Source organism: Capra hircus, unplaced genomic scaffold (genome assembly GCF_001704415.2).
Source record: "Capra hircus breed San Clemente unplaced genomic scaffold, ASM170441v1, whole genome shotgun sequence".
Classification (NCBI taxonomy): Eukaryota; Metazoa; Chordata; class Mammalia; order Artiodactyla; family Bovidae; genus Capra; species Capra hircus.
This window is the reverse complement of record NW_017215336.1, coordinates 1-24,037: the sequence shown is the minus strand read 5'-3', so window position 1 is coordinate 24,037 and position 24,037 is coordinate 1. Positions and strand designations below refer to the sequence as shown.

Sequence of the window (24,037 nt, the reverse complement as noted above, 5' to 3'; positions counted from 1 at the left end):
AAATCAAACAGTATCATTTTATTATGTGGATCAGTAGATCATTTCTTTCTATTGCTGAATGGATTCCATCCTATGACCAGAATGCAATTTGTCCATCCATTAACCCATGGCTGAGCATCTGAATTGTGATCAGTTTTTGGCTCTCATGAATAAAATTGCTATAAAATATCTGTGTCCAAGTCTTTGTGTAAATAAACATGTTCATATCTCTAGGGTGAAACTGCCTAGCATGAAACTGTTGAGTGGTATAAACTACAAGCAACTGCCTGTTTTTAAAGCAGCTGTACTATATTTCATTTATTTTAAAAAAATAACCGTTTTAAAGCATTGATAGAATTCAAGTTTCTTCAGATTTTTATAAAAATAAGAGGACCCAGTATCATAAAGCTCAATTTTATCAAAATAATAAATCTTAAAGAGAAGTTGCTCAGTAGTGTCCAACTCTTTGAGACCCCCAGGGACTGTAGCCCACCAGGTTCCTCTGTCCATGGGATTTCCCAGGCAAGAGTACTGGAGTGGGTGCTATTTGCTTCTCCTGGGGATTTTCCCGACCCAGGGATCAAACCTGGTCTCAGGTATTACGGGCAGATGCTTTACTGTCTGAGCCACCGGTACCCCAAATTCTGACTAATTTGCTCAGTTATAACCAAATGCTTATTCCTATCTCAATCTGTCCTACTTAAGGAACAAATAATTTTAAGAACAAAACATTATAAAATTCTCAAGCTGGTGGAAAAAAATTAGAACAGGTGAAAGAAAATCTACAGCATAAATTCTGACCCACTTTGAAAATTAACTGCTTATATTAGTATTTGCGTTAATATCTTTGACAATCGTTCTCTGCCCAAATGGTTGCACACTGCTAACAAGTTCAATAAAACAGTGCCTCTTTAAATTCAGATATTTCTGAATGTCAGCCAGTAAATGCTTTACAGAGTCATCCTGAGGGACTAGTTTGTTTAAGACCCTCTGAGGCAACTTTTCTACCGAGAGCTGGGGAAAGTCTGGCAGTCACCCAATTTCCCCTGATTTTAGACCTGTTGCTTCGGTGATCTCACCAGATACTCACTGCTGTTTCCCAACAAAACCCTGAAAGACAAAGACTGACCTTTAATTTTCAGGACCCCATTCTAGTCCCATCTCAGCTGTGCAATGCATTCAAAAGTTGTAGAAGGATCCTTGAACCGAGTAGGAAGATGTATGTTTTTAACCAAAATGTTTTACCATGTGACCCCTGAACAAGTCACTGAAATCTTTTTGTCTGTTTCAGTTTCCTTATGTTAGAAAGGGAGAGATAATATTACTTAACCCATTTGGCTGATGAAAGGATTAAATTAGAATACTATGTGTTGACAATACTTGGTTAAAAAAAGAACTATTTAAAAAAACAAGGTATTACTTATGGTAGTCGAGGTCTGTAGTATTCTTCCAAAAGGAAAAAAAAAAAAGGTTACTATTATCTCTGGCATTTCCAAGAAAAACAAGGAATATACTAGAACAGACTTTGGAAATACAAATAGTATCATTTTCCATGGTAAGATCTAATCATTTACCCTCGTAAAGTGGGAGCACACATAGATATCCATGCTCTTTCACATGTGTTCCACACGTGACGAGACCAGGCAGGTTACAGTATTTAGGAGGGCATTCTTCTACCTTAATAAAAATCTACCAGGAAAGTATGTTCCAGCCTTAGGTCTTTTTTTTCCTCCCTTCAACAGATTTTCTATAAAATTACTTCAACTCCTGAGACTCTAACCACACCTATAAATTTGTATTTCTATTTCCAAATTCCAGGGTGAAATGTTCTCAGCTTACTATTATACACAGCTCCACTTGGCTACCTGCAAACTAAAGACAGTTCCTGCTTCCAAAATTAAATTTTTTTCAAATTCATTGAGGTGTAATTAAATGACAAACACAATTGTATGTGCTGAATGTGTACAATGCGATGACACAGGCAGACTTTGTGAAATGGTTACCATAGTCAGGTAATTGGCCAGCACCTCTCGTAGTTACTTTTCTTCCCCCCCCTCTGGTAAGAATACTTAAGTTGCGGTAAGAACACTTCAGGTTTACTCTCTTGGCAGATTTCAAGAACACGACACAGTAATACTAGCTGCAGTCACCATGCTGTACATTAGATCCCCAGGATTTATTCATCTTATCTTCCCCAGAAATAAGCACTTTGAATTCTTAGAGCTGACTGTTCTGGTATTTATACCTCCATTCTGTCAATAACATGCTTATAATCTTACTTCTTAACTGTTCAGTGTTAGGCAGTATCTACTGGGTGCCCCACCGTGAAAGATGAAGATTTATCTCTGTTTCTATCCTCAATCAACAACATGCTTGCTCAATAATTTTTCTGAGCATAGAATTCCAAGTTGAAATTTCCACTGTCTTCTGGTTTCCAATGTTGCTGTTAAGAAACCTGAAGCTATCTATGATCCTTTATATGCAATCTTTTTTTTTTCTCTATGGAAACAAAGTTTAGAAATTTCACAGTGAAGTGTCTTAGTCTATTTTCAACCATTTGCCAAGTAGCTGGTGGGCCTTTTCAATCTGGAGAAACTCTAGATCCTGAGACATTTTCTTCAATTATTTTCTGAGACTTCCTAATATTTTTCTCTGTTCTTTTCCCCTTTAACTCTTTTTCCCTCCTTGGACTGTTAAACCTCTTTTCCCTTTTTCACATGTTTTACTTCTTTTATTTGTGCTGTTTCTGGAAAAATTCCTTAACTTTATCTTTTAGTGTTTTAATTTGAGTTCCACTGGACATCTTTACCCAGTAGTCTGTGAAGGGTCTTTTTCATGCAAATCTAATGATTATCATGTTTTCCCCAGGTTTCAAGTCCATCAGTGGCTTCTTGTTGTCCACGAGATACAGCCAGACCTCTTCAGTCCAGCACACAAAGATTTCACACACTAGCCTGTGTGGCTGTCACCACTACATTTTAAGAGCTGCATCTCAAACAGTCACGTTATAGGCCAGCTCTCAGTCGCCTCCACGATTCTTCATGGAATTGCCTTCTTGCCTCTGCCTTGCTACATAGTTCCTACTCATTTCTTCCGCAATGTCTACCTGGCCAATTCAAGACATTTCTATTGATCTGTCCATTACCCTTCAACACACTTTGACTGGCTCTCTTAGGACATAGCATCTGTTTAACTTTGTCCATATTCCCTTTAAATTTGCAAGTTTTATGACATCAGGGACAAAAATACCATATTTATCTTTGTATTTCCGGAACCTAGAAATGACTGGCTTGCAATAAGGTTTAACAAATGATTACTGGATGACTAAATGTCAAGAATCCTGTAAAAATAAGACTGCTAAAAAATTATTTAGCAATACTTGCATAGTCCCATCAAGTATTTTTCATACCGCTTGAATCTTTTATTTTCAACAGATGGGTTTCTAAAATTCTGAGTCATTTTTAAAATGAATAGTGATTTTTGAAATCTGAAGTAATATCTTATTAAATTTTGCCACTACTATACTTTTCCATAACTTAGAGTAACAGATAAATGATTAGGTTAATTTTTTCAGTAATACATTTCCTTTGATTTCTACAGATTGCCTGGCTGTGTTTTTAGAAAGACTTGAACCACTCCTAAAATGACTTAAAAATTATATTATGCAAAGGTAAAGAAGATCCTAGTGTCTTCAGTTTCTCTAGTAGCAGGCTTTGGATGTTTCATATATATCAACATTTTTAAGTGTCATTAACTACTGAAAACAATAATTTCCAAATAAATAAACCTATAAAACAATAATTCCCAAAATTATCTATAAAAGCAGTAATTTGACATTGCTGCTTTCCTGTTAAAAGGCCTCAGTGCATTTTAGTTAAGTCTAAAATGACCAAGTTTTAGGCATGTTTTAACAAACAGGCATTCTTCCATTCCTTATTCATTCAAATGTAAAAGATAAAGATGTAAGAAAAACAGTTGCCTCTTTCTACATCAAACAGAGCATCTTTGGAATTTCCAGCCTGGATTCTCAATGCTAAAAGAATGGATTGTTCAGGCCTGTGAGGTTACCATCATGATGAAGATGAAAGCATTTCAAAAGAGAACTGTGCCATTTGGTAACAAATGACATACTGCATCAAATAAAAAGGCTGTCACCTACATATACTGTGAGACTGGTCAGTATTTTGCTTCCTTCCGTCAGCCTGGTGGTAGTATTTCTATCCATTTGGGATTTAATTTATTACTTTGAAATGATCATTTTCACCACTCTTATCTACCTTCAGTGACAATCATCTCTAGGTTTAGAGAAAACAGATCTACTTTGAAGACTTTGGAGATCATTTTTGGATTCCTAAGGTTCTTTTTTGGCTGCCAAGCACCAAAAGAGTTTTGGTGGCATCACCACAGACCAGCTGGTGTACTTTCAACAACTACTGGATTGACCAAAATCACTTGGTATCTCCACAAGATGTTAACAGAAAAACCTGAATGAACTCTTTGGCCAACTCAATGTTTCTACCACCTGCCTGTATCGGGGAATTCTAACTTCCCCACAGCACTGCCAGGATGGGCCCTTCCTCTCTTAGCCCTGTCCCATCTCTAGCTCTTTTCTTCTCTACAGTCCACACTGAATTAAAATCCCATCAATTAGCTTTACAAAGACTGCTCCATTAAAAAAGCAACCGAACCCACTGCTCTGCTCTGTTCCTGCTGACTTCATCTATGTTCTGTAGTTTTTCATGTTGCGTGTCAACCACTGCTTCATAAATGATTCTGATGATTTTTCTTCCTTTTCACAAAGTGTATCAGACTCTTTGTGACCCCATGTACCCCATGTACTGCAGCCTGCTCCTCTGTCCATGGAATTCTCCAGGCAAGACTACTGAGTGGATAGCTATTTCCTCTCCAGGGGATCTTCCCAACCCAGGGATCGATCGAACCTGGGTTTCCCACATTGCAGGGCGGTTCTTCAGTGTCTAACTCACCAGGGAAGCCTCTCCTCTTCTAAAATAACTTTTTTCACCATTCCCCTGGAGCACCCCAGTCACAGGTTTACCTCTGCAGCATTACCTAATTTTTTTTTTTTAATTTCCTGTCACAGATGGCTATGGTCTATCACTTAGGTCATCAAAAATGATTATCTTCAACGTGGAAAAAGTGAAACAAAAATGAACAAAAGCCTGACTCTTGTCTTGTAACCCCAATTTCCCTACTTGGAGGCAACAATTCTTAGCACCTTTGTGGGAATCCTTCTAGTAACAGTCTGTATGTAGACAAGCCAACATGTGTAGAAACAGGCTGTATCACCCATTCTCCCCTCCCCAAACTGAGCAGATTACACCTGCTACTCTCTCATTTAATATGTTTTCAGCTCTCCATGTCAGCACTCATAGATCCTGTTCATTCTCTGCAAAGGCTATATAGTACCTCACTGCAAAGAACCATAGTTTATTAACCAGCCAACTGCCAATTGACAATGAGACTGTTCTCAGCCTTCTGCTCTTACACACAAAACTTTAGCATGCATTTGTATAATCACAACCCTGCTAGCATGTGTGAGTCCATCTGAACAGTGAAGTCACAGTAAGAAATTTCTGGGTCAATTTAAAATTGTTATGGATATTACCATATTGTCACTCAAGGAACTTGTACTGACTTATCCAATGATGCATGAAAGTGCTTCCAAACTACTATCTGCCATTTTTTTAAAAAATGTGAGCCTTTTAAAGTCTGTATTGAATTTGTTATAATATTGCTTCTGTTTTTTTTTTTTTAATGTTTTGGTTTTTGGGCCATGAGGCACATGGACTCTTAGTTTCCCGACAAGAGATAGAACCTGCACCCCCTCTACGCAAGGTGAAGTCTTGGCCACTTGATCACCAGGAAGTCTTCACTATTTGCCAAATTTGCCACAACTTTTCAATCAACTATCCAAAAGTTTCAAAGACTCCAGCATACCTAGATAGTTTTCTTAATTCTAGTTGAATAGACAAATATTTCTCTTTGTTGAAATACACAAACTCTGACAATAAAATGAAAACCAAGTTTCATCTCTCGAGGATCTGGAAGAGTGATCATTTACAGGAAGTCCCTGACGGACTAGAGAAGGGAAAACAAGTCCGTGCATCTGCCCTGCATCACCTATAGGAAGTGGGCATGAGGGCCACAGAGTGTAGCCCATGAGTTGGTGTCAGCCCATTCTTGCTAGGAAAGTGGAAAGACAAAGTGATTTCCTAATTGAGAAAGTCAAGCCAGATAAAGTTATAGGAGGGGAAGAAATTCTACCTATTTGAAAAACTTGCCTTTGAGAAAATGTTTCTCTTTTCAAGACATCACAGAATGTACAGGTGTAGTTTAAGAGATAATTTTACAGTGCAAAAAGGGTGGTCCTTTGTCTAAGATGAAATGGGGGTCTTCAATGAGGTGCTACAACTGAGGATCAGGTGAACCCAATTAACCCAATTTTTACTTGTCCTTACTAAGTGGTTTATTTTAGATGCACACAACTCCCTGAATCCTTTAGGGTATGACTAGGAAAAACCATAAACAGGCTTTAAAGGTCATGACATTAATTTTTCCTGTCATTCTCATGCTTTAAATAGGCATCAAAAAACTAAAAAATCTTGTCCTCTGGGAAGGAAGGCAAATCTGAAACTAATTATGGTAGTTATTATTGTAATACTATTAAATTAAATGCTATGACCCCAGCTAAATTTATTTCGGTACCTTTTGTTAATGAGTAAACCTTCTCAAACAAGATTTCTGCATCCTCTCACATAGCAAAATGATGCGCCAGAGGACTGATAGGACTAAGTCACCACTCAGTAACCTGAATTCCTCACTCACCTAAAGCTGAAGTGAAAAGTTTAATAAGTATACATGGAATGCTTTTGCAGAAAATTCTGTATCTGTTACAAAGCTGTATTTAAGGAGTAAAATCCTCAGGTGAGTAGAAGACTGAACCATGAGTCTTATCTGCAATGGGCTGTCTTCAGTTGTCTATTTCAGCAACTGAAGGCTTGCTCATAACTATTTCGATGTATTTATACCTAAAAGAGGGCTTCCCTGATAGCTCAGTTGGTAAAGAATCTGCCTGCAACGCAGGAGACCTCGGTTCAATTTCTGGGTCAGGAAGATCCACTGGAGAAGGGATAGGCTACCCACTCCAGTATTCTCGGGCTTCGCCTGTGGCTCAGCTGGTAAAGAATCCACCTGCAATGTGGGAGACTTGGGCTCAATCCCTGGGTTAGGAAGATCCCCTGGAGAAGGGAAAGGCTACCCACTCCAGTATTCTGGCCTGGAAAATTCCATGGACTGTATAGTCCATGGGGTCGCAAAGAGTCGGACATGACAGCGACTTTCACTTTCACATCTAAAAGAAAATAAAGGGGGATGGATATCTCAGTAGCTTCTTTTTTCTGCTTAAGTTTCTAAGGCTCAAACTGCTTTCTTAGATGTTCAGAGACAAGATGTCAAGAGGCCACATTGAAGCTTAAGGATTTTCTGGTAGTTGCTTGACCAACACCTGGGCACCAGGTGAAAGAGGAAGCCACCGGACCTGGTACTTAGGAAGTGTTTGCTGTGTGTGTCTCCTAGTGACTGGAAATCTGAATGATATCCACAGAGACTCCACTGGGCTTTGTTTTTGTTTTTAAATCAGCTCCTTCCAACCTTTTCTTTTAATTTTTATATGTACTTTTTACTTTTGGCTGTGAAGGCTTTTCTCAAGTTGCAGCGTGAGGCTTCTCAATGTGGAGCACTACTGCCCTAGAGCCCACCATTGGGCCTGTTTTAATCCTATAAAGGCTGCGAGAGGGGAGGGTTGAGGACACTGAATGATGAGTTTGGGTGGGTGGGAAGGGAAAGTCAGGCAAGAAGATGAGCTACAAACATCCTCATGGGACTAACAAGCAGAGCAAGGGGAATGAGTATAAACCACACAAGAAGAAAAAGCAAGTGGAGGAAAACAGGAACAATGGCAACATTATTTTAGAAGACAAAAAACTAAAACAGCTTAACAGATGCAGAAAAATAATTTGAACTGACACTTAACCCCCTGTAACGAAAAGGTGAGAGTTGCTCAATCGTGCCCAACAGTTTGTGACCCCATGGACTGTAGCCTGCCTCTCCTCTGTCCATGGAATTCTCTAGGCAAGAATACTGGAGTGGATTGCCATTTCCTTCTCCAGGGGATCTTGTGACATAGGGATTGCATCTGGGTCTCCTGTGTTGCAGGCAGATTCTTTACTGTCTGAGAAAAGTCTCATTTTATCAGGGTAGAAGGGCCCTTCCTCCATATGATGAAGGCCACTCCCTCTTGGAGTCACAGCAGAGATTAGGATAACTGAGGAAGGGGCATGAGGGAATGTTTTGGAGCAAGCTAATTTCCATGATCTAGATAGAGGGTTTGGATTTCCCAACTGTATGCATTTAAAAAAAAAAAAAAAAAAAAAGCTCTTTGAATGGTCCCTTAAGATTGTGCGCTTCCTTCTTTGGAAATCTTAACATTGAAATAAACTGTAAAGAAATATTGAGCTCGAGCTACTGACATAATGCCAATGTATTAAGAGTTGCAGATATGAATTTCATCATAAAAATAAGACACTTAGGAGAATGGACAGAGCGGGGTGGATAGAGAAAGAAGTATGTGATACACCTAAGTTACAGAACTTAGGTGATGAGCATATATGCGTTTAGTGAATGAATCTTACAACTTTGTTGGGTGTTTGAAACTGTTCGTAACAAAACATTGAGGGAGAGAGCCTGTGAGAGGAGAACCAGGGAAGAAAGGAAGGCACAGGATTGTGAGGGCAGGGAAAGGAGAGTCCACCAATTTGGGGTGACTCAGACGAGGCCCAGACTGCGGAAGGGAATGATTAGGGGACACATGTGAGCTTAGCTGTCCCCAAATATTTAACGGGTTGCACTTTATCTTGTTTAGATCCAGGCAGTTGAACTGGGCTCAACATAAGCTGTTTCCATTTTAACTTTGTTTTTCTTTCTTTTTTTTTTCCCTTTTTAATGTCACTTTCTACTTTAAATCACTCCCAGATTAAAGTTACAAAACTATACAAAACCCTTTGTTTCCTGTATCATCTGAAACATAGCTGCTGACATGACAGATCCCATGACTAGACACTTGAATGTATATTTCCCACAAATGAGGACAGTTTCCCCCCAAATGACAATACAATCCTGAACATCAGAACACTATCATCAACACATTAATCCCGGTCGAATCCTCAGACTCCAGTGATTTCAGACTGGCCCCATTGTGTCATTTTTAGCACAGAGACTTGGCTGAAAACCCTGTCTGTTTCTTCTTTCTCCATGTGATTCTGGTATTTTGTGGAACACTGACAGCTTCCTTTTGGGACAGCTTGTTGGATTAAAGCCACAAGTTCGTTGCTCAGTATGTGATCCTATATCCTGATTATGAAAAATTGTATGCATGGCAGAAACCCTCATTTGTGAAAACTGTGTGTGTGTGTGCATGCACATGTGAGAAAGAGAGAGAGAGAGAGCCTGAGAGTATTCACACATGTGGTCAAATAGAAGAAGTCAAGACACAAAATACTGGACGTCTTCTCTAATCAAGGGGATCTCTGTGGTTTCTGTATTCTTATAAAAAATAATTTCCTTGCCTATACTTTCTGGGCTTCCCAGGTGGTGCTGGTGGTAAAAGAACCAGCCTGCCAACACAGGAGATGCAAGAGACTGAAGTTTGATCCTGGGTCAGAAAGATCCCCTGGAGGAGGAAATGGCAACTCACTCCAAAATTCTTCCTGGGAGAATCCCATGGAAAGAGGAGCCTGATGGCTAAAGTCCATGGGGTCGCAAAGAGTTGGACACATCTGAGCACATACTTTCTGGAATAAACATACTTTAAGAGGAAAGAATAGAGGGGGAAAAACCTTAAGTGAAAGTTACTTGCTAGCACAAAAGGCCAAAGGACAAACAAAAGAAATGAGAGTTTAGAGCTGGGAAGAAAGGTCCCAGTTCTGTTTCATTTTGCAGGTAGTGGTCAAGGAAATGTGGGGTGGATCCTAGAAGGGGTGAGAGTGTGGAAGCCACTCATGCCTGTCCCTGCTTTGTCCCCATAGGTCAAACCTGCTTCAGCCATGTCTGTAAGGAAGGATGAAATTCCCCAGCAGTCATCAGCCCCACTGGAAGGGAGCCTCCAACAGAAGTTATGTCTACCAGGTAGATTCTAAGACTGGTCTCCAACCCTTGTCTTCATGTCTATGCGTTTATTTTGGCTGTGCTGAGGCTTTGCTGCTGCATGGGCTCTCTCTAGTTGTGGAGAGTGGGCCTCCTCTCCAGTTGCGGTGCTTGAGCTTCTCCCTGAGGAGGCTTCTCTTGTTGCCGAGCAGAGGCTCTCGGGCGCATGGGCTTCAGGAGTCGCAGCAGGTGTGCTCGGTAGTTGTGGCTCCAGAGCTGCAGAGCACAGGCTCAGGATTTGTGACACCCGGGCTCAGCTGCTCCGCAGCATGTGGGATCTTCCCAGACCAGGGATCGAACCCATGTATTCTGCATAGGCAGGCAGATTCTTTCCCTCTGAGCCACCAGGAAAGCCCCTGACCTTTCTTTTCACTGTTTAATGTGCCAGCTGTGAATGTGACTTGGATGTGTGGCTTGTAATATATTTCTGTTGGCAGTACTGGTCTAGGGTATGTCTAGGGTATGTGTTAGATGAAGAATCAAAAGATGAAAGCCCGGTTGAGGAGAGCTTCCCCTTGTGGATTCCACAGACGGCCAAAAGAGGCCTCCCCAGCCACACTGCCAGCCTCGGGGAATCCTGTGGGGTTTACTCACCAGCTTTTCCCTTCCTTCCCAGGATTCTATATGGAAGAAGCCAGTGGAGGTTGTGCCCCGTGCACCGATGGGACAGACTACACCAATCATTCAAACACCCTCCCTTCTTGCCTACCTTGCATGACTTGCAAATCAGGTCCAGAACCTGTGGTCCTCTGTGCCTGCGGTTAGGGTGCTGGGTGATGAGATGGCACTTAAAAGGGACGAGGAGTCAGAAACCTGATTTCCAGCCCAGCTAGGTCTTCAGCTTGTCTTAGGTCAGTAAAATAAATGAAAACAGAAGTTATTTGCATAACACATGCCAACTGGTAGGGAAGTCTTTCAGAACATCAGCTGGAAAGAGGGGAATACTGTGTCCCTTGATGGAGGGGGCTGGATGGTAACAGTGCAGAAGGCCTGGGGGAGTGGGGCAGGGCTGGGTTTGAGCTGTGTGATGTGTCTGATCCTGGGCCAGGCTCCTGTGGGCGCCATGCCCTCTGCTCTGAGGTCTCAGCCTCTCTCAGCCTTCATGACCTGAGGTCCCTCTGCCTCTCCAGCAGGGCATCACCCATTGGGACAACACCCAAGGGTTCCTCTCCATCCACAGCATCTCAGATTACACCTCACCCCACCCTACTTCTTGCTCCTCATTTGTGATCTAAAACATTTTTTCTTCCCATCCCTGGATGCAATCTGTAATGATGCCCAGTCCCTTTTGTATGCCTCTGTTGGTGACACGTGAACAGTGGCTGTTCTATGGATGGTCTATGTGTGTTGCCACAGAAAATGACCCCAAAATTACTTAAAAAAAGATTAATGCATTTATTTTTCGCTGTTCTGGGTGTTTGTTGTGGAACAAGGGCTTTCTCTAGTTGTGGTGAGGGGGGCTGCTCCTTGCTGCTTCTCATCGTGGTGCACAGGCCCTAGAGCACAGGAGCAGTAGCTGTGGCTCACAGGCTTAGCTGCCCCGCAACATGTGGGGTCTTCCCAGGCCAGGCATGCAACCTGTGTCCCCTGCTTTGACAGGCGGATTCTTAACCACTGGACCAGCCAGGAAGCCCTCCGAATTACTTCTTGAAGTGAGTGGATGGAGATCTGGGTGGTGAAGAAGGGGTGAGAGACATATGAGGGAAACACACCCTCAAAACCTTATCTTTGGTCTCTAGGAGAAGCAGAAAAAAATCGCTGTACCCCCACCAAGGACACTGAGTGTCAGTGCAAACCTGGCACTTTCCGTGGAGAAGATGCACCTGAATTCTGTCAAAAATGCAGCACCAGGTGAGACACAGGAGCCTGGGGGGCTTCCAAGCCACAGGACACCCCAGTTTCCTTGTATCCATTTCTCTCCCCTGCTTCCGTGAAGCCCCTCCCACCTCTCAGAGCTCCCTTGTGGCCTGAGGGGTCTCCACTGTTTGTCCTGCACGGCTTTCTCAGTGGCCCCTTCCCACGTCTCCTCGGGAATGGCCTAGAAAGACGGAAGTGCTGACAGCAGACAGAAGTCATGATGAGGCCACGTGTGTGCTCCTTCAAGGTTCCTATGAAACTGGAGCCAACTCGACAGGCCTCACACCCAGCCCCTTGTTCCCCAGTAGCACCTGACTCTTTCCTATTGGGGGACTCAGGGGCCAGTAGTAATTCACTATCCTCTGATGCTCCAGTGTTGGCTGAGATTGGTAGGAAGAATCAACAGGTGGATGAGAGGGCCTCGTAGTCAAGTTTGACTGGAGGATGAGTCAAACTTGTGCCCACACTCTTCTGATCCTTGACCTGGACGAGGCATCCTCCCCCCGTCACAGAGCTTTGCATGCAGCCCAGGGAGGCCAGGCGGGCCTTGCAGAAGAAGCCGACCTCCTGAAGGACAGCTCTGAACCACTCAGTAGGAGCCTGGGGGCTGCAGTACGCAATCCTGGATCCTTCTCCCACCCAGTGAGGGGGAGTGAGGGGACCCTCTCCTGCAGACAGCAAGAGCCTGTCCCCCCTCCACTGTCTTGTCAGGGGACCCAGGATGGGAGGCTGCCCCCTCTTTCTCCTCATCCAGCCAGCTGTCCCTGATGGGTCCCCGACATCATCCCTGTGTCTGTACCCAGGTGCCCTGATGGGAAGGTCATGGTCACGCACTGTAACCCCTGGAGCAACATGAAGTGTGTGGACCAGGAATCAGGTACCCTGGCCCATGGGGAGGCCCCAGTTCCTGGAGAGCTAGGAACTCCCTCCCCCTCCTCAGGCACTTCAAGGCTGGTGATTGGAATTGTATCTGGAATCACCATTGTCCTAGTCGGATGTGTGGTATGGTGCTTCTTTAACGGTGAGGTTCTAGAAGGGAAGGAGGAGGTGCTGGCTCCCTCTTCCCTCTCCCCAATCCTCCTGTTCCTCCTGGCTTGTCTCTGATCTTGTTCCCCAGGAAACCCCTCCCACCTCACCTGGTTCTGCAAAACCGTGATCACATTGGGCCCCCAACTCAGCTGACGGTCCCCTTCTTCCCCCTGGCCGAGTCTGGTGGGAAGGAGGCAGGAGAAGAGGGTGGTTCAGTAGCACTGCACAGAGATGTTACATGGGTTTCATTTTACTTCATTTTCTCCCTTCTCGTCTCCTCCCTGAGGGTTCTCCAGACTCAGAGTGTCCCGCTTGCAGTCCCAGGCCCGGGGCTCTTTGTTCAGTGTCTGCGCCCCCACCCTGCGCCCTGTCCCTGGGAAGGGCGGTGCGGCAAGAGGGCCCTCCCCACCACTCAGTGGTTGTCTCTTCTCTCCTCGGTCTCTCTGATGAGTGCTGGCACAAGGTGATCGGTTTCTCCAGCATCGGGCAGCATCAGACCCTCAGTAACTGCTTCCGCCCCACAACAAGGCCCAGGGTGGACGTGGTCCTCGGTTTGCCCTATGCTGTTTTCCCTGACTCCCTTTCTCTCCTGAGGGCTCTAGGCTGAATGTAGGAGGGAGACTGGCCTGCTGAGAGCTGGCCTAAGGCTGGTCGGCAGCACTGGCCCTGTCCTTACTGTTTGAGACACCCTCACTCTGCAGCCCTGGGGCGTGGGGGGTGTCAGACAGGGGTACTCAGTTCCCTTAGCATCACACCAGAGTCTGGGTGCCATCAGCAGAGCCCAGATGTGCTGAGTCTGTGCCCACGTGGGGGGCACAGCACAGGAGTAGGTGGTAAGGCAGAACCCCCTGTGTCTCCCCAGAAGCTGTAGGGTTTGTGGGTTTGTGACTCCTGGGTCAGTGCCTTGCTTTCTCAAGGCCCTTTTCTGGTGCTTATGTCCCCCAAGAGGGTCTGGGGCTCTGGACCATGCACACAACAACAGGCTGACCAATGGAGATTCACTTTCCATTCTGGTCCCTTGGCAGGAAGAGAAGCTGACAGGATAACGCCCAGTCCCGAGATGCAGCAGGCTAGGCTGTCTGTTGGTGAGTGTGGGGCTCTGGCCCTTCTGCTTGCTTGGGACTGTGGTAGAGACAGGGAGCAGCAATGGGTCAGGTCTCCTCTCCTCTGGGGAGGTGGTGATGGAGGGAGACCAGAGCATGGAGGGGAGGGCGCCCCACCCCCTGTTCTGGTCCACCGGCAGCTCTGATGCTGTTTATCATCTGTCTTGTCACCACATCCCTCATCTAGACCAGGGCAACCGAAGGGTGATCACTCCTCCCATGACTGACCCAGTGATGGAGTCAGAGCTACGTAATATTTTTCTGTGTGACTGTTACATACTTTTAAGCCATTCCTCATCATAGTAGGAATTTCACATTTTTTTCAAAAGTATTATTAAGTTGAATCTACTTGAAGTAAAATTTTTGTCAACATATAGAAGTATTTTCACTATGTATATGTGTGTGTGTGGTGTGTGTGTGTGTGTGTGTATGTTATATGTGAGGAGGGCATGGCAACCCACTCCAGTATTCTTGCCTGGAGAATCGCCATGGACAGAGGAGCCCAGCAGGCTACAGTCCAGGGGGTCTCAAAGAGTCAGACATGACTGAATGACTAAACATATATATATTATACATGTATACATACACACACACATACAGAGACATTTACAGTTTGGGATCATATCGTTTTAGTAATTTTGAGGTTTTTGAGTATTACCTTAATTTATAAATTAATCTAGGAGGAATTGAGATCTTTTAGCTATTCTATATTTTTCTTATGAAAAAAGTTAGCATTTTAAGTTAAGAGTTTTATAATACCTCAACTCCATGTGTGTTTTTCTTTGGTAAATTGCTCATTTCTTGTTGAGGCTGTGTCTTTGTATTACAATGTTCCATAACCTTATGAGTTTATCCAACTCATAATTCATTATAGAATTTATTGTCATCATTTTTAACATTCATCCTTCCACACATTCACATTTCAGTATTATTGTTGAACCATTAGATTTTATAAGAATACAATCATATATAGAATAATGACTCTTTTGTTTGCTCCCTTCAAAGATCCTGCATGGGTTTTGTTTTGCTTATGGCTGCATCTGCCAGAATTTCAGAAAGATGTTTACTAGGCTCAGTTCTGTCAATCGAGGACTCCCGGTTAAGACCAAGGCTGCTCTCCATTGTGTTTTACAGGAACCAGCAGCACCTGAAGGACCTCAGCGGAGAAGATGGCTGCTGGTTCCAACAGATGGCACTCAAAGTGAGTGTTTTGTTCCTGGGCAGTGGATCAGGAGTGGAGGGAGGAGGGACACTGTCCTAATTTCTGTCTCCATAGCTGTTAGGGCAACTCAGAGAGGGGATGGCTTGTCCCTGAACCATCAGGACTCTAATTCCCTCCACTGCCCCCTCCTCTTTTTCCCACCCTGCACCCCTCTGTCCTCTAACAGTGGCCCCCAACACCTCCCTGTCCTTCCCTTCTCCACCATCCTCTCTCCTCCCTGGTTGCTCAGGGCCACGTTGACCCGCTCTGAGACATCTGAGAGGTTGTGCTGTCCAGCAGGGCACCCACTGGCCCAGGGAGGCTGTGGAGCCCCTGTACCTGCATTCAAAGTCTCTTGAATCATGTCCAACTCTTTGCAACACCATGGATTGTAGCCTGCCAGGCTCCTTAGTCCGTGGGATTCTCCAGGCAAGAATACTGGAGTGGGTTACCATGCCCTCCTCCAGGGATCATTCCAACCCAGGGATCAAACCCACATCTTACATCTCCTGCATTAGCAAGCAGGTTCTTTACCACTGGCGCCACCTGGGAAGGCCCATGGAGCACCTGAACTGTGGCTAAACCTGATGAGCTGTAGTATATAACTCGATACTGTAGTTCAAGGAGTTGGTAGAAAAAAGGACTGTAATTTGTCTCCTTAACAGGTTTTTTTTTTTTTTTGTACATTGATTACATGTTGAGGGGCTTCCCTGGTGGTTCAGATGGTAAAGAATTTGCCTGTAATGCAAGAGAACAGGGTTCAGTCCCTGGGTCAGAAATTTCCCCTGCAGAAGGGAATGGCAACCCCCTCCAGTATTCTTGCCTGGAGAATCTCATGGATAGAGGAGCCTGACGGGCTACAGTCCATGAAGTCACAAAGAGTAAGACACACAACTGAGCAACTAACACTACCTATTGCAGTGAAAAAAAATTTTAACTTTTAATTGGAGGATAATTGCTTCACAATGTTGTGCTTGTTTCTGCTGTACAGCAACATGAACCAGCCATAGGTACACATATATCCCCTCCCTCTTGAGCCTCCTTTCAACGCCCCCATCCCACCTCCCTTAGGTTATCACAGAGCACCAGATTGAGCTTTCTGTGTTATAAAGCAACTTCCCATTAGCTATCTATATTACATATTGAAATGAAATTTTTTAGAATACTTTGAATTAGTACCATATTTTATGAAAACTAGTATTGTTATTTTTCATGTTTTCAGTGTAACTGTTAGAGAATATAAACTTGTGTTGGGTGCCCTCCTTATGTACTGTGGATGGTGGTGTGCACAGCATTTCACACACACAGCACTGAATCTGCAACACAGTCCATGAGGCGGGTGGTGTTTGCTCCACTTTATGATTAAATTCTTGCTCAGAGTCTGTCCCCATCCAGCTCTACCAGAGTGTCAGGCAGTGAGGCCGAGCGGGCTGTGAGGCCGGAGACCTTCCTCCCTCCAGGCCTCTGCTTTGTCCCCAGTGCAGAGGTGGCAGCCAGGGGGCCTCACCCTCCTGAGAAAGGCAGGCGCCCTCCTCTGAGGTCTGTTGCCCGTCGCTGTCCCACCCTCTGTCTCCTATCACGGATGCCTTCTCCCTCTGTGACAGCAGTCTCCTCTTCCAGATGGGCCCTCACCCCCTGCTTAGGGCAGGACTCCCTGCTGGCCTGGGCTGCCCCCAGCTGCTCTGGGTGCTGGCGAAGCCCAATGCCCAGTGCCCCTGTGGCTTGCTTCTCTGCTGCTGGGAAGCAGGTCAGGGGCGCAGAGCAGCAGGCTTACCAGCAGGGGGAGCTCCTCGGGTTCCCATCCTGAAGTCTAGGCCTGAATTGAGGGTCCTCTGCCTTTGTGAAAGCCTGTTCCAACTCTGTGTCTGTGACTTTCCCCCAACCTAGGCCTGAAGCTATTCTTCAGTGACTTTGCAGCTATCTTTTCCTTGTGACTTCTGTGATTCGCTCCTGAGGCAGTTGGGCCTCACATGAAATGAGATCCTTGTGGGCAGAGAATAGGCCTGGGTCTCTCCGGATGCCTTGTGTGAAATACTGCCAGTCACCAAGAAGGGACAGAGGACCTCAGTCAACACCCTGATGGATGCCTTGGAAATGCTGGGGCAAAGAGTGACAAAAGAGACCATTCAAGAGGGCCTGCTGAACTCAGGAAAGTATTAACATGTTTATGAAGAAAGTGAGACAGGCTCTGCTGTGCCCTGAGTGTTTGAGGACCTCAGTCTTTCAGCTCAGGACACACTCCTAATAGGCTTCTAGTTTTTATTTGTATTGGTTTGAAATTTGTCATTCATGGTAATATGTATGCATTTAATGATGTAACTTATAATGAAAGTGTTAGTCACTGAGTCATGTCCAACTCTTTGCGACCCTATGGACTGTAGCTCACCAGGCTCTTCTGTCCATGGGGTTTCTCCAGGCAAGAATACTGGAGTGGGTTGCCTTTTCCTTCTCCAGGGGCTCTTCCCTACCCAGGGAGGCCTGGATCTCCTGCACTGCAGGCAGACTCTTTACTGACTGATCCACCAGGGAGGCCCCGTAACTTGTGATATACATCATTAAAGTGCAAACATCTTGTATGTCTTTGTACTTTTATGTTTGTGCATATATTTATATGTGTAGAAAAACATTTTGCAAATATGATTTCTAGGTTTATGTGGGCTACCTGGTTGAGCACTGGCAATGCAAAGCAATTAGAAATACAAAAGGAGGGCATTCCCTGATGTTCAGTGGTTAGGACTCTGCGCTGAGAGCCCTGAGTTCAATCCCTGATCAGGAAGTAAGATCCCACAAGCCATGAGGCAAAAACAAACACACAAAAACCTACAAAACAGCAACAACAATGAAGGAGAGCAAGCCCACTGCTGGGGGAATTTGACCACTTTGGGATTGCCTGGCGACCTCTTTAGGGTCCAGGCTTTAAACATGTCAACTTTATAGTTGGGTGAATATTTGTATTTTTTATAGGGAGATGCTAACAAGTGAGCAGAGAGGGAGGAGAAGTGGCCCCCCCGTGCTGTGTCTGGTGACCGTGAACTGGGCTGTCACTCCCGGGCTTCCTCCTGCTCCTCTGGGAGGTTAGGGTGGGACGTGGGTTAGATGTGAGTGTCAGATAGTTTCTGTTATCAGTGACCTTCATTCCATCGGGGCTCAAGGAAGAGAGGACAGGGATCTGCCGTGGTTTCTGGGAGGAAGAATGGACGGGCTCCTGGGTTATGTTCAGTGTTGGCTTGCTCCGCACTAGATGGGCCCCCCTTGATACTGGTGCTCTGAGCCCAGAATTGGCTTTTTGTGTTTAAATTGGCTAACTAAGGATCTCAGCCCCTCTGTAAGCTTTGACTTTCTGCAGAAAAGACACAGAAATGCTGATTCTTAAATACTGTGAGAACTGACCTAAAATGCCTGCTATATTAGGCTTTTGTATTTTTTTTAATTAAAAACATTTTTTTTTACTTCTGCTAAATCCTTCTCCATAGTATTCCAATCACTGCAGGATAATTTAATGGCAGAAGCAATGCTCAGGGAGGTTTTTGGTCTAGTCCATCTCAAGGCCTGTATGCTGTCTTCCCTAAGGTTGATGTGACTGGTGTGGTCAAAACTGGAATTGCCTAAAATGTAGGTACAATGGACACAGTGCGTGGAGGTCACGTGTGTCTGTAGAAGGGCCGCCCCCTGTGCTCTTGGTGCTGCCTCCCTCTGGCCCTGATGCCCCTCCCTGTCCTGGAGTCAGGTGTTTCCTGTCTTTGCTGTTCCTTCTGTGCAGGACACTCTGCCTTCATCCCAGGAGACAGAAAGGATTCTTGGGACTTCCCTGGTGGTTGGGTGGTTAAGACTCTGCACTCCCAATGCAAGGAGCCCGGGTTCCATCTCTGGTTGGGGAACTGAGATCCCACATACCACAGCTAAGCGCGTGCTCCGCGACTCCTGAGCCCGTGTGCTGTGGAGCCTGCGCGTCACAGCCAGAGGAGCCTGTGTGCCGCGGTGAGGAGTCTGCACAGCTCAAACAAGTAAACAAGGCACAGCACGGATTGAAGCTGTCACCTGTATATTACAGAGAGCGTGCGCGTTTGTGAAACAGTTTAAAAGAATGAATAGTCCAGTGTCAGGTCACTTGTCCCTTTCTCAGAAGACTTCCTTGAGTGCCCATCGAAAGTATCAGCCCTGTCAGTGTTTGTCACATATTAACACGTTTACTGTGTACTTTACTAATGAGAACCTTCAAGAAAAGTGACGTTCAGTTCAGTTGCTCAGTCGTGTCTGACTCTTTGCTACCCCATGAATCGCAGCACGCCAGGTATCCCTGTCTATCACCATCTCCCGGGGTTCACTCAGACTCACGTCCATCGAGTCCATGATGCCATCCAGCCATCTCATCCTCGGTTGTCCCCTTCTCCTCCTGCCCCCAATCCCTCCCAGCATCAGAGTCTTTTCCAATGAGTCAACTCTTCGCATGAGGTGGCCAAAATACTGGAGTTTGAGCTTTAGCATCATTCCTTCCAAAGAAATCCCAGGGCTGATGTCCTTCAGAATGGACTGGTTGGATCTCCTTGCAGTCCAAGGGACTCTCAAGAGTCTTCTCCAACACCACACTTCAAAAGCATCAATTCTTCATCGCTCAGCCTTCTTCACAGTCCAACTCTCACATCCATACATGACCACAGGGAAAACCATAGCCTTGACTAGACAGACCTTAATCAGCAAAGTAATGTCTCTGCTTCTGAATATACTATCTAGGTTGGTCATAAATTTTCTTCCAAGGAGTAAGCGTCTTTTAATTTCATGGCTGCAGTTACCATCTGCAGTGATTTTGGAGCCCTAAAAACATAAAGTTTGATACTGTTTCTACTGTTTCCCCATCTATTTCCCATGAAGTGATGGGACCAGATGCCATGATCTTAGTTTTCTGAATGTTAAGCTTTAAGCCAACTTTTTCGCTCTCCCCTTTCACTTTCATCAAGAGGCTTTTTAGCTCCTCTTCACTTTCTGCCATAAGGGTGGTGTCATCTGCATATCTGAGGTTTCTGATATTTCTCCCAGCAATCTTGATTCCAGCTTGTGTTTCTTCCAGTCCAGCGTTTCTCATGATGTACTCTGCATAGAAGTTAAATAAGCAGGGTGACAATACACAGCCTTGACAGACTCCTTTTCCTATTTGGAACCAGTCTGTTGTTCCCTGGCCAGTTCTAACTGTTGCTTCCTGACCTGCATGCAGATTTCTCAAGAGGCAGATTAGGTGGTCTGGTATTCCCATCTCTTTCAGAATTTTCCACAGTTTATTGTGATCCACACAGACAAAAGCTTTGGCATAGTCAATAAAGCAGAAATAGATGTTTTTCTGGAACTCTTGCTTTTTCCATGTTCCAGCGGATGTTGGCAATTTGATCTCTGGTTCCTCTGCCTTTTCTAAAACGAGCTTGAATGTCAGGGAGTTCATGGTTTACGTATTGCTGAAGCCTGGCTTGGAGAATTTTGAGCATTACTTTACTAGCACGTGAGATGAGTACAAATGTGCGGTAGTTTGAGCATTCTTTGGCATTGCCTTTCTTTGGAATTGGAATGAAAACTGACCTTTTCCAGTCCTGTGGCCACTGCTGCGTTTTCGAAATTTGCCGGCATATTGAGTGCAGCACTTCCACAGCATCATCTTTCAGGATTTGAAACAGCTCAACTGGAATTCCATCACCTCCACTAGCTTTGTTCATAGTGATGCTTTCTAAGGCCCACTTGACTTCACATTCCAAGATGTCTGGCTCTAGATTAGTGATCACATGATCATGATTATCTGGGTCGTGAAGATCTTTTTTGTATAGTTCTTCTGTGTATTCTTGCAACCTCTTCTTAATATCTTCTGCTTCTATTAGGTCCATACCATTTCTGTCCTTTATCGAGCCCATCTTTGCATGAAATGTTCCCTTGGTATCTCTAATTTTCTTGAAGAGATCTCTAGTCTTTCCCATTCTGTTGTTTTCCTCTATTTCTTTGCATTGATCGCTGAAGAAGGCTTTCTTATCTCTTCTTGCTATTCTTTGGAACTCTGCATTCAGATGCTTATATCTTTCCTTTTCTCCTTTGCTTTTCACCTCTCTTCTTTTCACAGCTATTTGTAAGGCCTCCCCAGACAGCCATTTTGCTTTTTTGCATTTCTTTTCCATGGGGATGGTCTTGATCCCTGTCTCCTGAACAATGTCACGAACCTCATTCCATAGTTCATCAGGCACTCTATCTATCAGATCTAGGCCCTTAAATCTATTTCTCACTTCCACTGCATAATCATAAGGGATTTGATTTAGGTCATACCTGAATGGTCTAGCAGTTTTCCCTACTTTCTTCAATTTGAGTCTGAATTTGGTAATAAGGAGTTCATGACCTGAGGCCACAGTCAGCTCCTGGTCTTGTTTTTGTTGACTGTATAGTGCTTCTCCATCTTTGACTGCAAAGAATATCATTAGTCTGATTTCGGTGTTGACCATCTGGTGATGTCCATGTGTAGAGTCTTCTCTTGTGTTGTTGGAAGAGGGTGTTTGCTATGACCAGTGCATTTTCTTGGCAAAACTCTGTTAGTCTTTGCCCTGCTTCATTCCACATTCCAAGGCCAAATTTGCCTGTTACTCCAGGTGTTTCTTGACTTCCTACTTTTGCATTCCAGTCCCCTGGAATGAAAAGGACATCTATTTTGGGTGTTAGTTCTAAAAGGTCTTGTAGGTCTTCATAAAACCGTTCAACTTCAGCTTCTTCAGCATTGCTGGTTGGGGCATAGACTTCGATAACTGTGATGTTGAATGGTTTGCCTTGGAGACGAACAGAGATCTTTCTGTCGTTTTTGAGACTGCATCCAAGTACTGCATTTTGGACTCTTTTGTTGACCATAATGGCTCCTCCATTTCTTCTGAGGGATTCCTGCCCACCAGTAGTAGATATAATGGTCATCTGAGTTAAATTCACCCATTCCAGTCCCTTTTAGTTCGCTGATTCCTAGAATGTCGACGTTCACCCCTTGCCATCTCTTGTTTGACCACTTCCAATTTGCCTTGATTCATGGTCCTGACATTCCAGATTCCTATGCAATGTTGCTCTTTACAGCATCGGATCTTGCTTCTCTCACCAGTCACATCCACAGCTGGGTATTGTTTTTGCTTTGGCTCCATCCCTTCATTCTTTCTGGAGTTATTTCTCCACTGATCTCCAGTAGCATATTGGTTACCTAATGACCTGGGGAGTTCCTCTTTTGGTATCCTATCATTTTGCCTTTTCATACTGTTCATGGGTTCTCAAGGCAATACTGAAGTGGGCTTGCCATTCCCTTCTCCAGTGGACCACATTCTGTCAGACCTCTCCACCATGACCCGCAGGGTTGCCCCCGCAGGCATGGCTGGTTTCATTGAGTTAGACAAGGCTGTGGTCCTAGTGTGATTAGATTGACTAGTTTTCTGTGAGTATGGTTTCAGTGTGTCTGCCCTCTGATGCCCTCTTGCAACACCTACCATCTTACTTGGGTTTCTCTTACCTTGGGCGTGGGGTATCTCTTCACGGCAGCTCCAGCAAAGCACAGCCGTTGCTCCTTACCTTGGACGAGGGGTATCTCCTTAGCCGCCGTGCCTGACCTTCAATGTGGGATAGCTCCTCTAGGCGCTCCTGTGCCTGGCAGCCACCGCTTCTGGGGTTGCTCCTCCAGGCCGCCGGCCCTGGCCTCGGGCATGGGTGGCTCCTCCCAGGTGCCGCCCCTGGCCTTGGGCGAGGTGGCTTCTCCTGGCCTCCCCGACTGACACTGACCTCGGACGCGGGGGTAGCTCCTCTCGGCCACCACCCCTGACCTCGGACGCGGGGTGTCTCCTCCTGGCCAACTTGACTCCTTGTTGCTTTCTGGTGGGTGCTTAGTCGCTCAGTCGTGTCTGACTCTTTGCGACCCCCGTGAACTAAGCCTACCGGACTCCTCTGTCCATGGGATTCTCCAGGCAAGAATACTGGAGTGAGTTGCCATTTCCTACTCCAGGGGATCTTCCCGATCCAGGGATTGAACCTGCGTGTCCTGTGTCTCCTGCATTGCAGGCGAGTTCTTAGCCTGCTGAGCCATCCCGGAAGCATTACTGCTTTATGCCAATACAAATGTGCCAATTTAAAGTTTTACTTGAAGACTGGATGCCTGTTCAAGTTTCTCCTCAGTAATGAATTTGTGACCAAATGAAATATGCAATATCATATACAAATTTTATAATTTTATGTAAACATGCAATTTTATGAATTTGAACCAAATTGAATATTCAGTGTTATATACAAATGTTGCTGTTTTCTATAAACATGCAATTTAAAGAATTTGTGGCAAAATTAAATATGCAATGTTATATAAAAAGTTTATAATTTTATATAAATAAGCAATTGGATGAATTTGTGACCAAATTACATGGCAGTTACATAAAAATTTTGCAATTTTATGTAAACATGCAATTTTATGACTTTGTGACCAAATTAAATATGTGATGTTATATACAAGTATTATAATTTGATATATAAGTTTTATACATTTTGACAAATATGGAATATCATAAAAAGTATAAAAACTATCAAAATGTTATGAAATTATATACCTTTCTATAAATATAAATTTTAAATGAAATTTGTGACCAATTAAATATGTAATTTTTAATAAAAGAGG

General features: G+C 44.5%; 1 protein-coding gene across 4 annotated transcripts; it reads left to right on the top strand.

Moving 5' to 3' along the window:
• The first annotated feature begins 9,967 nt into the window (after window positions 1-9,967).
• On the top strand, window positions 9,968-17,811 carry LOC108635411 (tumor necrosis factor receptor superfamily member 10B-like). Of its 4 annotated transcripts, none has more exons than XM_018045563.1 (7): window positions 9,968-10,182; window positions 11,940-12,051; window positions 12,861-13,078; window positions 13,383-13,637; window positions 14,112-14,155; window positions 15,324-15,390; window positions 17,278-17,811. In XM_018045563.1, the coding sequence occupies exons 1-7, from the start codon at window positions 10,101-10,103 to the stop codon at window positions 17,322-17,324; spliced, it is 825 nt and encodes a 274-aa protein (XP_017901052.1). In that variant the 5' UTR covers window positions 9,968-10,100; the 3' UTR covers window positions 17,325-17,811. The 4 variants fall into 4 exon arrangements, with proteins under 4 accessions (XP_017901052.1, XP_017901055.1, XP_017901053.1 ...); XM_018045565.1 differs by lacking the exons at window positions 12,861-13,078; window positions 13,383-13,637 and adding exons at window positions 10,817-10,930; window positions 11,800-11,852 and having other exon boundaries at window positions 9,978-10,182; window positions 17,278-17,810; XM_018045566.1 differs by lacking the exons at window positions 12,861-13,078; window positions 13,383-13,637 and adding an exon at window positions 11,800-11,852 and having other exon boundaries at window positions 9,973-10,182; window positions 17,278-17,810.
• Window positions 17,812-24,037: the final 6,226 nt, after the last annotated feature.

What these genes read in the sequence shown, in the direction of transcription:
- LOC108635411 (XM_018045563.1), top strand. Translation starts at nt 10,101, where the DNA reads ATGTCTGTAAGGAAGGATGAAATTCCCCAGCAGTCATCAGCCCCACTG. An exon ending in TGTCAAAAATGCAGCACCAG is followed by an intron (nt 12,052 to 12,860) that starts GTGAGACACAGG and finishes GTCTGTACCCAG; the next exon opens with GTGCCCTGATGGGAAGGTCA. An exon ending in TCCAACAGATGGCACTCAAA is followed by an intron (nt 15,391 to 17,277) that starts GTGAGTGTTTTG and finishes CCCCCAACCTAG; the next exon opens with GCCTGAAGCTATTCTTCAGT.